At 36.7% G+C, this 17,388-nt stretch overlaps 1 protein-coding gene across 7 annotated transcripts in view; it reads left to right on the plus strand.

Annotated features, from left to right (window-relative positions):
- The window catches only part of ZNF608 (zinc finger protein 608), a 132,136-nt gene extending 120,125 nt beyond the window's left edge, over positions 1 to 12,011 (plus strand). For 5 of the 7 annotated variants that reach the window (XM_087958003.1, XM_026673740.2, XM_087958002.1 and 2 more), the window contains 5 exons: positions 505 to 2,932; positions 6,798 to 7,215; positions 7,705 to 7,877; positions 9,455 to 9,608; positions 11,780 to 12,011. In XM_087958003.1, coding sequence (XP_087814129.1) covers positions 505 to 2,932; positions 6,798 to 7,215; positions 7,705 to 7,877; positions 9,455 to 9,608; positions 11,780 to 11,874 — 3,268 coding nt within the window. In that variant the 3' untranslated portion in view covers positions 11,875 to 12,011. Of the gene's footprint in view, positions 1 to 504; positions 2,933 to 6,797; positions 7,216 to 7,704; positions 7,878 to 9,454; positions 9,609 to 11,113; positions 11,200 to 11,779 lie in introns of those variants that run through there. The other 2 variants (XM_026673750.2, XM_026673759.2) reach the window with 2 other exon arrangements.
- The last annotated feature ends 5,377 nt before the right edge of the window (positions 12,012 to 17,388 follow it).

Consider the following 17,388-nt stretch of genomic DNA (forward strand, 5'->3'; position numbering starts at 1 on the left):
AAAGCGCACACTCACCAAACCGGTTGTTACACCTGTTGAATCACACCCCTGGCTACTGGCAAGGGATGGACTGCACCTCAAAAGAACTAGAAAGAAGATATTTTGAAAACAACTGGTTCATCTTATCAAAAGGGCTTTAAACTGAAATTGAGGGTGGAGGAGCACCAATCTTCACAACCTTTAGAACCTAATTACAAGCAAAAACCATTAGATAACCAATCACATAAGGAAGCAGGAGTAAAGAGAAAGAAGAAATTTTTTAAAAAGAAAAACTTAATGAGGTTTTTCCTTTTCAACTCTATTCTGGTTGATTGATCCTTCTCCCTTTCTTAATTTCAGATGATTTAGGGAAGTGTTCTCCTCATCCCTATACATTACTGATATTTGGGGGGGATGGGCTTGGGTGTCATATATGTTGATTTGCCATTGAGACAGTTTTTATTAGAAGATATTTTATTTTTTTCCCATGTACCCAATTCTGATATCTGATTTTATTTATAACAGGTTTTGTGAATCTCCAACAAGTGACCTGGAAATGCGAGGAGGTCGGGGCAGAGGAAAGCGAGCAAGGTCTGCAGCAGCTACAACCACACCTGGGACTGACATTACCTTTACAGAGTCCAGAGGACTACAGAATAAGAACCGAGGTGGTGCTAATGGAAAAGGAAGACGGGGAAGCCTTAATTCTAGTGGCCGTAGGACACCCCCCAACTGTGCCATGGAGGATGTGAAAGTCAGCCCTTTGTCTAACAACAAGAGGAAAAACAAGCCACCCATGGAGTTGGACTTGAATTCCAGTTCAGAGGACAACAAATCTGGAAAGCGTGTGCGCACCAATTCTAGAAGCACTCCCACCACTCCCCAAGGGAAACCAGAGACGGCTTTTTTAGACCAAGGCTGCTCTTCTCCAGTGTTGATTGATTGCCCCCATCCCAACTGCAACAAAAAATACAAGCACATTAATGGGTTGAGGTATCATCAGGCTCATGCACATTTAGATCCAGAAAACAAACTGGAATTTGAGCCTGACAGTGAAGACAAAATCTCAGATTGTGAGGAAGCCCTCGGCAATGTGGCACTTGAATGCAGTGACCCGAGCACAAGCTTATCACATTTTGATCAGCTGAAGGGGCCTCTGTCTCCTTGTTCCCTGAGTACCCCTGGGACACCAAAGGGGAAACGGGAGCAGGCCCACAATGGCAGGAATTCTGGCAAAAAGAGGGGCTTGAACAGTGAACTGAATAGTCTACCGGTTATTTCCAATATGACAGTGACTCTGGAAAACTGTTCGGTAGCAGAAAACAGTTTGGCCAGTGAAATGCCCAAGTTAGAAGCTGAAGGATTAATAGACAAGAAAAACCTAGGAGAAAAAGACAAAGGCAAAAAAGCCAGTAACTGCAAAGTAGATAAAAATCTGTCCAAGCTGAAAACTGCCAGACCCATTGCCCCAGCTCCAGCTCCCACACCGCCTCAATTAATAGCTATCCCCACGGCAGCTTTTACAACCACCACCACTGGGTCAATATCAGGATTGCCCTCCCTGACAACCACTGTTGTGCAGGCTACACCAAAGAGCCCTCTGTTAAAACCTATTCAACCAAAGCCCACAATCATGGGAGAGCCGAGCACTGTCAGTCCAGCTCTCACATTACTCAAAGACAAAAAGAAAAAAGAGAAGAGAAAATTTAAGGACAAAGAAAGCAAAGAGACTGGGAATCCTAAAGTGGATTTGAAGCTGGGAAAATTGGAGGACACCAAGGGGTCTGGGAAAGAGATTAGTGGGCATTTTTTAAAGGAACATCTCAGCAAGAATGAAGTGTTAGCTAACGGACTGTCAGAGTCTCAGGAGAGCAGGATGGCAAGCATTAAAGCTGAAGCTGATAAAGTTTACACTTTCACAGACAATGCCCCCAGCCCTTCAATAGGGAGTTCCTCCAGAATGGAATGCAGCCCTTTAGTGAATGGACAGTCTTCGGTGGCGCCACTGCATATGTTGACACAGAATGGGGCAGAGGGTGCTGCTGCTAAAACTAACAGTCCTGCTTACTCGGATATCTCTGATGCTGCAGACGATGGTGGTTCTGACAGCAGGTCAGAGGGCATGAGGTCAAAGGCCAGCTCTCCTTCAGATATTATTTCTAATAAGGACAGTATTGGAAAAGGACATTCTTCAACCCCGGTACAATTACCCCAAGTAAAAGAGCCTCATTCTCCTTATTACCATGGCTACGATCCTTATTATTCTCCAAGCTACATGCACTCTGGACAGGTCAGCACCCCTGCAGCTGGGAACAGCAGCAATAACCCCCAGGGAATGAAGATCAAAAAGGAGGCGGAGGAAGAGGCTGAGAAAAAAGACAAGGCAGAGCCTCCAGAGTCCAAAAAAAGTGAAGCTGGTCCCACTAATTTGCAGCCTCAACACCAGTCTGTAATAACACAGAGGCATCCTGCACTTGCCCAGTCACTTTACTATGGCCAGTATGCTTATGGGCTTTATATGGACCAAAAATCCTTAATGGCCTCCAATCCTGCTTATAGGCAGCAGTATGAAAAATACTATGAGGACCAGAGATTAGCAGAACAGAAAGTGACTCAAACTGGGAGAGAATGTGAAAGGAAAAACGAGCTTCCCCTGAAAGATCTGGGAAAAGAGGACAAGTTGAAAAACATACCCTCTGCTACAATCTCAAAAGCACCTTCAGCTTCAGAGACCAGTAAAAACAACACTAAAACAGGGTCATCAGTCCCTAATAAAACTGAGGAGACAAGTAAATCACAGATGCTTTCGAATCATCAGCAACAGATTCAGTCTGATAGCTTCAAAGCAAAACAAATGGAAAACCATCAGCTTATAAAGGAAGCTGTGGAAATGAAATCTGTTATGGATTCTATGAAGCAGACTGGAGTAGATCCTACTACAAGGTTTAAACAGGTGAGAAGGCAGGAGGGTGAGGGGTGGAATTATTCTAAGCTTATATCCTAGGGCTTTAAGCGATAATCTTTTGGCATTTACTTGCAGATACTTCTGCCAAGGATTGTGCAGCTCATGTGGATGTTTTTTCTTGCTTTCTCAAACAAGATTTGTTGCTATGCTCTCACCCAGCAATTGACCTCCACAACCAAGCCCTTGATGCTGTGTACTGAAATTGCATTTTGAAAGATAGAAATGGTGACATAACTTCAGGGATTTGTCTGAACACTTAGTGGCCATTCCCTATTCTTCCAAGGTTCACGGCCAGTAAATATCAACAGTTTGTGCAAGCCACACCAGAGCAGGGTAGAAAGAAGTAATTGAGTCACTTGGCTTTTGAAGCTTAATGATATTTCTAAACCTTGTGGAGCCATGCTCTGCTTTCAGTCTGTAGTGAGATTATTTGCATACTTTTTTTCATGCTCTTCCAGAACTCTTCTTTCCTTGGATACTTACTTCGTTAAATTATCCTTCTGTTTGCAAGTAAATTTGAGGGTGGTTGCAAATTTCTAATGACCAGAAAGGTTGAAAGGGGTGAGCAGGCAGAGAGACTGCTCTGAGACCTTCAGCTAGTTTCCCCCTGTTGACTTTCTTCCAAATATGAGAAGAAGTTTGGACTCCATAATCCCCAGCCAGCTAGCTGGGACTGACAGGAGTTGGCATCTCAAATTTTTAGATTATAGTGTAAAACACATAATTGAGGAAAGCATAAGGCTTCCCAAAGTCATTTATATGTGTAGAAATACTAATACTAGCAGCAATATTCATGGGAAAGATTTATTATTTGATCGGTTTGTGGCAAAATCTGAGAATCCCTGTTTTATTTCAAGTGGCAGATATAAATCTCACTGTATAATTTGGCTTATTAACAAATCAGCAAATAGGAAGATAATGTTTTAATGTTATGCTTGGCCAATATTTTCAAGAATGAGAAGAAGAGACTTAACTTTTTTCAGACAGGGTAAAATATAAATAGATCTTTCCCATGCTAGTCTTTGATGGAAGACAAAAATCTTAACCTTTATATTACACAGCAAGATCTTTATTCATAAGCCACCCCCAATATGAAATATTTTATTGATGTTTGAACGAATGAATGGTTTAGATCAGTGGTCCCCAACCATTCTAGCATCAGGGACTGGGTTTATGGAAAACAATTTTTCCATGGACAAGGGTCAAGGATGGTTTCTTGCACAACCTAGTTCCTGTATAGGGAGTGATAAAGCTTTGCTCATTCACCCACTGCTTGTGCAGCCCGGTTCCTAACAGACCATGGACTGGTACGGGTCTGCAGCCCAGGGATTGGGCATGCCTGGTTTACTTGATAGAAAATTGCTAAAATTTGTAGTATACCCAATTTAAAAAACACAAAATAATAGATAAAAAACATACACTAACAAGAATCCATTTACATTGGTTTGCAAGGCATGCGGATCATAACGGTGCTTTTATTGTCCAGCTCTAGAATTTTCAACAGAAGTTTTCTGTTTTATGGAATTAGAGAGCCAGTTGGTGTAGTGGTTAAAGCCACCAGGCTAGGAACCAAGAGATCATGGCTTTTAGTCTCGACTTAGACATAAAGTCAACTGCGTGGTTTTGGACCAGTTAAGATTTTCTCAACCTGCTGCAATATGTAGCATGTAAATACAAGTAGTCCTGTGCAATAGAACCCCCCAAAGGTACCTATGATCTGGATTTGAAGTTCAACACTCCCACTCGCACCCCCCCAAGTCACATGATTGTTTTTTGGGTGCTCAACAATCAGTCCACATTTTCACAATCAAGTAACTATGATCTACAACATTTTTTGCCAGAAACTTTTATTTATTTCTGGTTTTTGCCAAGAACTGTCAATTGTGGACAATGAGTTCACATAACAACTGGGGCATTTGCTTAACAAACACCACATTAACAACTGAAATTCCCCTTTCCTGAAATGTTTATGTAATTTCAGTTTATTTACATTGTGTTTGGTGAAATGTAAAATATAAGTTCTAGTTCATGAGATTAGAATAATTTTAAAAAATGATTTGATAACAATAAGACAAGATGGTATGATAAAAAAAAACCAGAAACCATAATCTTCAGAATTCCCCAACTGTTCCTCAGTTAAAGTCCAAAAAAAAAAAAATTAGTAGTTTCATGCATTGAATTAGATTCAGACTTAAAGAAGGATACCTATTACAGTCAATGGAGCTCAGTTTTCAGTTATTTAAAAGTATATGTTCCAAGTCTGGATTTAGTGCATTGTTTGCTGGAATGAATTTAGTTATTAAATAATAGATTCAGAATACTTAATTTTATCTACAACTAGTTAAAAATCATTTTCAGTCTTCTCTTGTGCATGCTTACTCAAGCTCCATATAAGATTGCTCATTACTGTATATAGAGAAGCATACTGTTTAATACCTTTATCATATAATTGTAATTGAATATGCAAATGTTCTACTGCTACTCCTTAATTACATTATAAGAGTATTCCCACCCACCCACCCCCACTTTTCTCAGTAAATGTGAATTTCCGTTTCTGTATTTTAAGACAGAGGTCTTTACCAAAGAGCTCTTTTGCATGTTTCCAACAGCTGAGCAGTCTCAGTTTTGTCTTTCTGTTGCACAGTAAATATAAACTATTTCAGTTTCAAAACACAAAAATTAAGATTGCAAAAAGCATACATGTAACTCAGTTTGGTTTGTGGGACTTGTCATACATTTATTGCACTGGTTTAAAAACTTTTCCTTTTATTAGTCAAAGCCAAGTATCAGAAAATCCTTACCCATTGTAGGTAAAACACTTTAAGTCAATTTAAATATGCCCATTGTGATTGAATAATGAGTTTATAGAAAAACCACTTTTACCCTATTTGGGGTAATTTACTCTGGTTTGGGAAGCATTGATTTTTGGGGATTGTGACCAGTTTTTCGGTATCCAAGCTGAGCCAGTTAATAAAAACTTTTGTATTTTTTACTTCAGTGTTGATAGTTTCTATGTCAAAACCTTCTTAAGTAAAAAAAAAAAACCCTGATAACCTAAGATATATATATTTGCTTATTTAGAATTTGAAGTGTTATTTCTGCCTTCAAAGTAGATTACAAATTTCCTAAAATAAAACTGAAATGACAGCTGTATTTTTAAATTTTAATGTTATGTATTTTATTTGTTAAGGTAGTGAAGGTTCATTTTAAGTTCGATGAAAGCCATTTTTTGTACTTTATATTAATTTTTAATGAAATACTATTGCTATTCATTCCTGTTCATGACTGGCTTTAAAAATTGCAAGCTTTTGTTATTTTCCTAAGGCAAACAGGATTTCCAAATGACAAACTGTATCTTCCTGCATTGCACATTAGTCCTTTTCCAGCTTATGGAAGTCTCCAAAGCAGTACGTGCCATCACAAAATGACTTCTACCTTGTGAAATTTAGACAGAGGCTAAGATTACATTCCTAGTTCTCTCTATAAAAAAAAAAAAAGCAAAAGGCCAGCTGGATGGAGTTAGTGAGGCATTTCTGCTGACTTGAAGCTATTTTCTGCTCAGTAACTGCAAGAGAGATCTGCCAGGAGAACAGACTGAGATGGCAGAAAAAGAAGTGAAGCTGAGTTATGTCCCATGCAAACTCCAGCAATGTTACAGTGATAAAGACATGCCCACAATTCGAACACAAAAGTTCATTCAGGTTGACAATAGCATTTTCAACACATTGCATTTTATGCAAGCTGCAAAACCCTTCTATATTTGCCAGTTCCACTCTTGACTTTTTTTGGCTCGGTACAAATTTTAAAATGATGTTTCTTTTTGTTTTCTTTGTTTGTTTTCTTTTCCTATCAGGACCCAGATACAAGAACGTGGCATCATTATGTATATCAGCCAAAATATCTTGACCAGCAGAAAGTGGAAGAACTGGACCGTGAAAAAAAATTAAAAGAAGATAGCCCCAGAAAAACACCTAATAAAGAAGCTTCTTTCTCCAGCCTTCCAGTTTCATTAAACAGCATTAAAGAAGAGCCTAAGGAGATGAAGCGTTCCGATTCTCAGCCACTGGAGGAGAACAAGATAAAAAATGATGATCAAAAGACTGCTGTAAATTGGAAGGAATCCCGGGGTACTAGAGTGGCTGTTTCCTCTCCAATGACTCAGCATCAGTCATATATACAATACTTGCATGCTTATCCTTACCCACAAATGTATGATCCTAATCATCCTGCATACCGCGCTGTTTCTCCTGTTCTCATGCATAGTTATCCAGGTATGTACCAAATTAAACTGAATAGGCCCATCAGTTTTGACATTGCCTGTTTAGAAGCAAAGGAAAATTAGAAGTTTCAGAGATTCCATTTCTTTTGCAAAGGTCTAGGAGTGAAATAAATTTAACATAAATTGTTATTTTTTTATGAATTACCAGCATTTCCAAATACAATTTCTGCATCACTGGCATTCTTCTAGGCTATTACACTCAAGATAGTTGCTTGCCTATAAAAAATATTGTAAGCATTTACTCTCAGAACCATTACAGTTATTACTTCCTTCACTTAAATCCCTAAATGTTTGAAATTGTAATATGTTCAACCCTCTTTATAACTTTTCATTTGCCAGGTTCAAATAGCCACGTTTGACAAGAGAAATCTAATCCCTTGAATACAATTTTTGTAATTTGCATTTCATGCATTTGAAATTGCCTTATCTTCAATTGTAAATAGTAACTTGAGAGTACCTTTATTATTATTTTTATCTGCAGGGGCCTATCTCTCACCCGGATTTCATTATCCTGTTTATGGAAAGATGTCTGGGAGAGAAGAGGTGGAAAAAGTCAATACCAGCCCTAGCATCAGCGTAAAATCAACCACTGAATCTAAAGCACTGGATTTGTTGCAGCAGCATGCCAACCAGTATCGCAGCAAGTCACCTGTGGTAAGATACATCTTGTTCTTAAATAATTGCATTAATTGGCATGACTGAAAGAGTGATAGGGTTAACTTTAACTGGTACATATACCAAAATAGAATTGGAATAAGTATACATTCTAAAGACAAATATTTATCATAAGACCTTCCAAACACCTCTAAACCACCACTGGTTTCTACCTTTTCACCATCTCCTGCCAGAAATATTACTGCTTGCAATCATTTATAGAAGCTAACATTATACTACCAGTAATGAATAAAATGATTCAGATGATGACAGTTGTCAGAGGTTATGTCAGTGAACTGAGGAAAATAATCTGCAGGGCTGATATGATAAAGCAGGGTGCTTTACATAACCTTAAATACAAGCATACATTGAGATACCTTTTTTGCACAGAAGAAAACTTTCCATAATCGGCATGCACTTATTTGAATAGAAGTATAGAAATTGATACATTGCAAACTGTCTTATTGTCTTGCATGATGCAAAAAAAATCATATTTGAGAACTAATCATGATTTAAGTTAGTTTGTGCTTTCCTTCAGGAACCAAAATTAAAGAAGCATGGGCCTACTTTTAATTGTACTATATATTCTGTTTCATTGTATTTTCTTCTAAGTGATGCTTAAAAATCTCAAAGTACAGTAATAAAACTAAAATAACTTTCCAAACCTTAATCAGAATAAGGAACACAGTAAAGCTTTTGCATCTCTCCTTAGTTTTTGGAATGTCACCATCAAATTATTTTTAAAAAGCTGTGTGTTTTTCTCAATAGCTTGGAGAAACTTTAATTAGCTGTAACAAAAGTTCCATCCTAATGTTTGACTAAAATAATTGCCTTCTTTTTCAAGCCAATTGGGTTAGCAGAGTAACTGGAATAACAAAGGTGTGCAGGCAGGGGTACGATTCAACCAGTGTAACAACTGGTTTAGTAAATGCGTGCTTAAAAAACGCTGCTTTTCCAGCTCTAAAACTTACCTTCTGCTGCAGTCCCGGTGAGTAAATCAGCTGAGGTGTGGCAATCCGCTGTGCCTCGCCAAACAGCTGAGCTGAAAACCCCAGAAATAAAGGACAGAATAGGGCAGGGGTGGGTGGGCAGGGCCAAATCATCACCATAACTACCGGTTCACCGGAACCAGGCCGAACCAGTAAAATTACCACCCCTGGGTGCAGGATGGTAAAAGGTGTCAGTAGTTCAGATGACAGATAAAATGTAAAGTCGTCTTTGAGTCATGCTCAGTTTTCTAATAACTGGCAGATGTTGCACAGTGCTTATAGTCAGTTGAGGAGGTAAATAAATGCTGTAAGTAAATGAACTTAATGGAATATCTCTGGTAGTTTTCTTGACAGAAGAAAGAAGAAGTGGTGTTTTTCCCCCCATTCTAAATAATAATCTGGGATTCTTTGTTGGAACAACTAACTTGATTCAACCATGCTTAGCTTTTAACATGGCAAGGTTGGCTAGATGTTGCCACCCACCTGGGATTAATTGGAGATACAAGATATTAATTAGAGCCTGAATAACTCACATCTAGGGAAATGTGGAGTCATCCATTATTTTTTCTCAATATGTTTTGTTTTTAGCCTGTCGAAAAATCTACAGCTGAACACGAGAGAGAAGCAGAAAGGGAGCGAGATCGTCATTCCCCTTTTAGTCAACGGCATCTTCATACACATCACCATACACATGTTGGAATGGGCTACCCGCTAATTCCAGGTCAATATGATCCATTTCAAGGTGAGTATCAATTTTCCCATACTGTTTATTATAAAAATACTTAATTTGGGTAGTGATCACATTGTTGATAGAACCTACTGTACATTGGGGCTTATTGCCAGGATATGGGTATAGAAATGTAATCTTAGCCAAATGTAATCAAATGGCCATAGCCATCTAAGATGCAGTGGGCTGACTTAAAGGGTGCTATTTTCAGATCTCTGCATGGCTGTAGGAAGGTGAGAATATTATGCAATTGGAATGCATGTGTGTGTGTGTTGTGTTTTTGTTGTGTTGGAGTTTCCATGTATTCAAAGACTGCCTTCAGCCATACCTAACTCTGTCGTGGCATTGTGAGCATGCTATTATTCTTGATCAGGTTTGGTTACACCATAACTTAGTTTGGTCATTCCTTCTGTTCTCCTGACTAAGCTCTTTTGTCAACATACTGCAGCCAATAGGACACCCTTGCTAGTAGAAGTGGGGGGGGGGGGTGCGTGGCAGCTGCTTTCATGCCAGTAGAAAGGCCTTTCATCTGCTGAAACACCTCATTATTGTATTGATAGGAAGTAAAGTTTGTTGGCTTACTATTGAGTAAGTATTATTAGGATTCTGCTGCTAATAAGGGTATGCTAATAATATGGGTATTTCAGGTTATAGGGTGAATTTACATTAAATTGATTTAAAAATCCAAAGGATTTTTAAACAGAGAATATGTAAATAGCATGAATAGATTCATATGATTTTTTTAAAAATGAGGAAAGGTAGAGAGAGATTAGTATTAATAAACAAGACTTCTGTTATCCTATATTATAGTTTTAGAACCAAGATTGTTTTTATTAAATAATATATTACTGGAGATTAATCATAAGTGGCAGAAAATACCATTTTTGCTCTGTCCCTGTATTCTACTAATAATAAAAGGCTATTTTTCTTACCTGTCCCAAAGAGCTTCTATGATGTTTATAGCTGAAAGAGTGTTAACTCATTATGTTCATTTAGTTCCCTGCCAATTTCTCTTTTATGTAAAGTACTGACTGCACTTCAGTGGTCTCATACGCCTTATGGGATATTTATATGCATTCAGAAAGAAAAACACTAAAGCGATAGCTATTATGCAAGCATTATGTTTTGAGAAACTATAACATCTTTGCTGTAACTCACTGTGACTTTTGATTCTTGTTGTTTCCTGGTGCCTATTATTTCTACTGAGCTTCCTATTCAGGAATTCATGCAAGCCATTTAGCACCATGCAGTGCAGTACTTGGAAAATAATACAATAAGACAGAATGCCTTCTTTTCTTATAAAATGCCAATTAGGTGGAATCTTAAAAAAGGCATGCTGGTTAGAACAGCTAGGCAGGGTTTTCTCCAGCTTGCTTGCAGTAATTAGATATGCCTTCTGCAGAAAATATAATGGTGCTGTTGTGATTCATGTCTTGTTAATACGGAGGTCTGTAGCTATTGTTGACTTTTGTGAGTACCAGCACACATGTCCTGAGATGTACCATTTCACTTTTCTCCAGGGCTGACCTCTGCTGCCCTTGTTGCTACTCAGCAGGTGGCTGCTCAGGCATCTGCATCTGGTATGTTTCCTGCACAAAGAAGGTAAATATTGTGAATTATATTCAGCTATCTTAATAGGAAAGAAGGGGGGAAAGTGTTCTATATTTTGATGGCAGTCTTTGCAGGAAAGATACTTTGTCCATTAATGAGAGCATTATCCTCATCATCATAACATTTTCCACAGAGCTGTTACCATAGCGTAGTTAATTGATCTCTGAAGCAGATACTATTCTTCTGAAAAAATGCACCATCCTGTCCATCATGTAACAGCAAGTCAATTAGATTTCCACAGAGTATGATTTAGCTGTGTGTGTAAGTGTGTGTGTGTGTGTGTGTGTGTGTGCGTGCACATGTTCATCTTTGTGATATGTTGTCTGTAAGAAAAATGGGCACTTTGAGATAACGTTTATTTTTAAGTAAAATATCTGCATTTAAACAGGATTAGTATTCAACTGTTCTTAGCGAATGGAAACCCTACCTATTAATAAATGTGCATTAATTAACAGATAATTTAAATAACTGTCTGGTTTGCTATAGCATTACAGTATTTTTCTCACATTGAGACTGTTGATGTTACAGAGTTAGAAATAGGTTGTTCTAAAAAAAATAATTCTGTTTCTTTTCAGAGAATGATAAATCTGGACATGTACATCATCATGTGACTGGATCACATGAAAATAAGCGCTTTATTACAGACATCAGTTCCATGGTGTTAATTTGAAATGCCTTAATGGCAGGCAAAAACCAGTCATTTCATTTTTGTAAATTGCAGATTTTTATCTCAGAGTAACAAATGTTGCAGTATTTAGACTTCTGTTTATATATATATATATATAAGCATATATAAGCATATATATATATATAGCATATATAAGCATATATATATATATATATATATATATATATATATATATATATATATATATATATATATATATATATATATATATCTATATATATATATATATGCTTATATATATATATATATGCTTATATATATATATATGCTTATATATATATATATATATTATATATATATATATATATATATATATATATATATATATATATATATATATATATATATATATATATATATATATATATCTTATATATATATGCTTATAAATATAAATATATATATATATATATTCTTTACTTTTTTGTATCTGTAATTAGGCTCATACAAAGAGTCTAATACTAAGTTGTAAACCACACAAGTAAATGAAAAAAAAGTGTATTTGTCTTGTTTAAAAAGCGTTATCCACAAAAAGTTGATTGTTTCTTTTCTTTTCTTTCTTTTTTCCTTTTTAAAAATTGTAAATAACTAATGTTATGTATCTGTGTGCCTGAAACTTGCATACTCTTCTAATATTGCCCACAACCTCAGTAGAGGCTAACTGTGATAATGACGATGACACTTTGGTACAATTTAGATGTCTATTTGGTGGCTCCTATTAAGATGCATCAGTATAAAATGTTACTGTATTAACTGTTTCATTGTAATTGTGTATTGTGAAAAATATACATTCGGAAGGCATGGGCTTGCCAGTACCACAAAAACTGTGCTGTACATAATGTATAGATTTTAAAATGGGAAAATAATGAGCATCTGTGAATAATGAAATGTCTTTTTTTTAAATAATCTTGAATGGCAAATAACCCAATAGCCTGCATACCAGAAGACGTCTGTGATTGTTCTATTACTTGAATAGTCCTGCAGTCTTTTTTTTAATGTTTACAATTATCCCGTTTTAGAAGAGAGACTTTAATGCCATTGCCTCGTTACTTGTTTTATGCTGTAATCTAGTTTATTTTATGTAAGATGTATATTGAATGCTTTCATTTTTATACTTGCCTTAAATAATTTGGCAATCAGAATTAAAAAAAAATGCTGTTTTTTTGTACTTTCTGGTGTCACGTGGTTATTCAGAAATCATTGAGCAAAGAGTACTTACTCATTTTTATACAAGAATTACTGATCAAAATTTGGGAAAGAAATACACAGTGTAACTTGGACTTGATTGCCATGCCTCTCCCCTTTGGGAACTTCTAAAAAGGGCTTCTAGAATAAAATTTAAATGCTCTTTACTAAAGAGTAGGTTCTTTTACCTTGTGTTGGAATAGGCTGCCACTGCCCAATCACAGATGGCAAGTTGTCTCTTCTCCAAGGGATAAACTAAAACAGAAATGAGAAGAATAGAATAATTAAAATTTCAGAGTTTAACAGTGGAATGCTAAAGTGTCAGGAGAAAAAGAACTGAAAACTGAAGAAAAGCTAAGCTTCCTCAGGAGGAAGAATGAAACTTCTGGACCCTTTTGAAAACCTTGGTTATTACCATGCACCCTTTACTTGACACTTAAGGAGAAGCATACCTCTTTGGGGCTTGGGTCTTTGCAATTGTTTTCGTTTTTATTTGTATCTATAATTTAATAGAGGTTTTGGGCTACAGTAAGGGGAGCTGTGATCTATTCAGTTTTTAAGTAGTGGTATCATTCAAGCCAGAAAATCAAAGAAAAGCTGAGTTCCCGCTAGATAAGTGAAATTGCTGGATGCAGAGCTATAGTAGATCTGTTTTGTTGACAGCTTTTAGTAGAAACAACAGCGGTTCCTGATTATTTTGGATATAATGCTAATAATTTAGTGCCAAATGAATCAACCACATATTTATTCCCAATGTTCACTTTTTTGCTTTAAACAACATAATTTTTAAATCATAATTTCATATTAATTTAACAAAGTACTTTAATTAATAAGAAATTGCCCAAGGTCAAAGGATAGTTTTCTTTTAAAGAGGGGGGGGGGGACTTCAAAGCAGCTTGCATAATAAATGCCAAATATAAATTAATCAACCCAGGTGGATAGAAAAGGTCTTGATTGCTTTCAACCCTCAACCTTAGCAATTTTAGGATGCATGGATTTCAACTCCCAGAATTTCCAGCATGCTGGCTGGGGAATTCTAGGAGATAAAGTCCACAAATTTTAAAATTGCCGAGGTTCAGATACACTGCTCTAAACCATTACGTGGGGATGGGTGGGAGGTAGGCTTATTTTGTTGTTGGCCTAGCATGTTGAATGAAATCACCCTCTTTGTTCAACAAGTCACAAACAAAATCACATTAGAATGATAGGTGAACATGGCAAATTCCAAGAAACAAAAATAAGTTTCCTATGCAGTTTTAGCAAGTAAAACTAATCCTATGTAGAATATTGATGAGAACAAAAATCAGCTATAAAAAAGATGGAAGATTTTGATTTAGAAATAATCCCTGAAAGCATGACAGGTTTTTTTTTAATTATTGCTTCAATTTACATGCTCCGATTGTCAAGACTGAGCATACCTATAAATAATTTTAAATTGCAAATTGTTATATAAGGTAGCAAAGTTTAAGTTAGAAATACTCCTATTTCTCTAGCAGAATTGGAATGCCTAATGAATTCTTTATTTCCCTTTATAGTGAGGTACGTGTGATTTTTTTTTTAAAAAAAATTGTATTAACCCAAACCAAAACTGAAGTTCAGAGGCTCTGTTGAACCATCCAGCTACAGTGAGAATGCTTTGGTTTTTCAAGATTTGGGGCAAAAGCTCCAGATAGGATGAAGAGACCAAGACTGGTGGATATTGTCGCTTCTTCTCTTCACCAACTGCCAAGGTAGCATGTTACATTGGTCCAACTCACACATACACCCCAATCTTCCCAGTGCTGCTGAGGGCCTTGTTTTCTTACTCTCATACTAGAAACAACCTTTGCCCAAAACAAAATAGTGCCGCTGCAAAAATAGACCCAAACACCAATGTGTTTCCAAAGCTACTGTTTTTATGCATTTAACCTGTTGTGTATACCTCACCAGCCTCGTTTTTTCCCATATTTACAATACAGGTTTACAATACAGGTAGACTTCGACTTATGACCATAATTGAACCCAAAATTTATGTTGGTAATTGAAACATTTGTTAAGTGAATTTTGCCCCATTTTATGACCTTTCTTGCCACAGTTGTTAAGTGAATCATTGCAATTGTTAAGGTAGTAACACTATTAAGTGAATCTGGCTTCCCCATTGACTTTGCTTGTCAGAAGGTAGCAAAAGGGAATCCCATAACCCTGGGACACTGCAACCGTCATAAATATGAGTCAGTTGCCAAGTGTCCAAATTTTGATCACATGACCACAGGGACACTGTTGTAAGTGTGAAAAGCTGTCATGTCACTTTTTCCACTGCGATTGTAATTTTGAATGGTCACTAAATGAACTGTTGTAAGTCAAGGACTACTATTTCCATCCTATCTATAGATTATACAGCAGTTAGAATATCTGGTCAAAATTCAAATCCCTCCTAAGTTTGCTCCCAACTAAGTGATATTTAGACAGACTTGATAACTAATCAATCCATTAGGATTGTTGTGTTCTCTTGTACTTCTTGGGGAAAAATAATATAAAACATTTTGTATTCCATGTTCTCCAGAAACTCAGAATGATACATACAATACCCCCACTTCTGTTTTTTTCCACAACAATCCCATGTCTGACGCCCATTCCATGAAAGGTTGGGATCTGGATCTCCTTTCTTCCATGTCAGCACTTTCAGCCAAATCCATACTGGGATGAATTCACTTTTTTTTCATTTATTTTTTGATTTGCCTCCCACCAAGTTTGAAGAGCTACAACCTACTTGTAACTCAAGATGTGATCTCTTAATTTCCCATATTTTTTTCAATCCTTCTTTGTAAAAGTTACCTAACACTTGCCCAAGAGCTGATTAAAATAATGGTGTACTTTTGTATATGGGATGTAAGTAGTTAAGATCCTGGACTTAAAGAGACATGCCAGTTCAGCCTTGGAATTCAATGAATGACTAAGCTTCAGCTCAGCCTGCCCCATGAGGTCACTGATTGAGGAAAAAAATAGAGAACAATGTATGGCACTTTGCTTTCCTTCAAGAAATTGCAACATTAAAAATCTACCAAAAATAGTAATCTGACAATTCAGTGGCAACGAACAATTCTTAAGTGAATATTGTTTTGTTAAAATTTGATTCTGAATAACTTCATGACCTACTTCGTCAATTAGAATAGCTTCTTAACTGCACTTTCCCCACATATGCCATGATAAGAAGCAAAACATTTGACTTCTCTACCAATATTCTTCTTGGTCAATATTCCTTTTATATCTCATTTTCTCAGCATCTTAAATTCTTTTTAAAGCATTAAAACATAGTATTTTTGGAAAGCAGAAAATACTATGCAGCAGCCTTATAACCTTCACCAGTTAAACAAGTTCTGTTGCTGATCAATTTGATTTATTGCTAGAACTTTGTTTTTTGTAATTTGCTTCATGTGGATCAGCCTTTACTCTTTCAAAGAAGCGATCATGTTGGCTTCATGCAGCAAAGATAGTGCTGATTGGGATTGTAGAATTGATACATACCACTGCAAGGGGACACAAAGTTCAGGGAAGTTTCTCCACTCTTAACTACAATAGCTGTTACAATGTCAGGAAGGGGAAAAAAAGGCTCCCATGTCACCATCTGACCATCTAATAGGAGATGCCAGAAATGGGTTAGGGTTAGGGTCACCATTTCATATAATACATATGAAATACATATGTCTCTGAGGTCCAAAAAGTTGCCAACTTTTTGGACCTCAGGGACCACCAAACTCATAATTTTAAATCCCAGGGACCACTAACTAGTTCTGTGGGTGTGGCCTAATTTGTGGGGGTGGCTTGGTGGTCATGTGACTGGCTGGGCATGGCTTGTATGTAAATATTATAAATATTTATATAAATATTGATTTTTTTTATTAAAAAAAGAGCAACTTTTACCCAAAATCAGGCAAAGCAGGCAAGGAGATTGAGTTGCTCACAGAATCACAGATTCAGTCAGAGATCTATCTATCTGCCATTGGCTAGCTCAGTCTGTCACATAAAATTGGCTTGCAAGCAAACTCACAAATTTAACTCCCAGCACACCATGTATGTAAATATTGAATTTTTTTATTTAAAAAAAGAGCAACTTTTACCCAAAATCAGGCAAAGCAGGCAGACAGATTGAGTTGCTCACAGAATCATTCAGTGATCTATCTATCTGCCATCAGCTACCTGAGTCTGTCACATAAAATTTGCTTGCCGTGAGTCTGCACTGAATAATAGAACCTTCAGTCCTAAGGGAGATTCGGCTGTGCTTAAAAGCACAGCCAAAGATCTAAAGACTAGCTAGAAAGCAAGAAATCCAAC

The sequence above is a fragment of the Notechis scutatus genome, chromosome 2 (genome assembly GCF_049901735.1).
Source record: "Notechis scutatus isolate UNSWTSFEM ecotype Mainland chromosome 2, rNotScu1.2, whole genome shotgun sequence".
Classification (NCBI taxonomy): Eukaryota; Metazoa; Chordata; class Lepidosauria; order Squamata; family Elapidae; genus Notechis; species Notechis scutatus.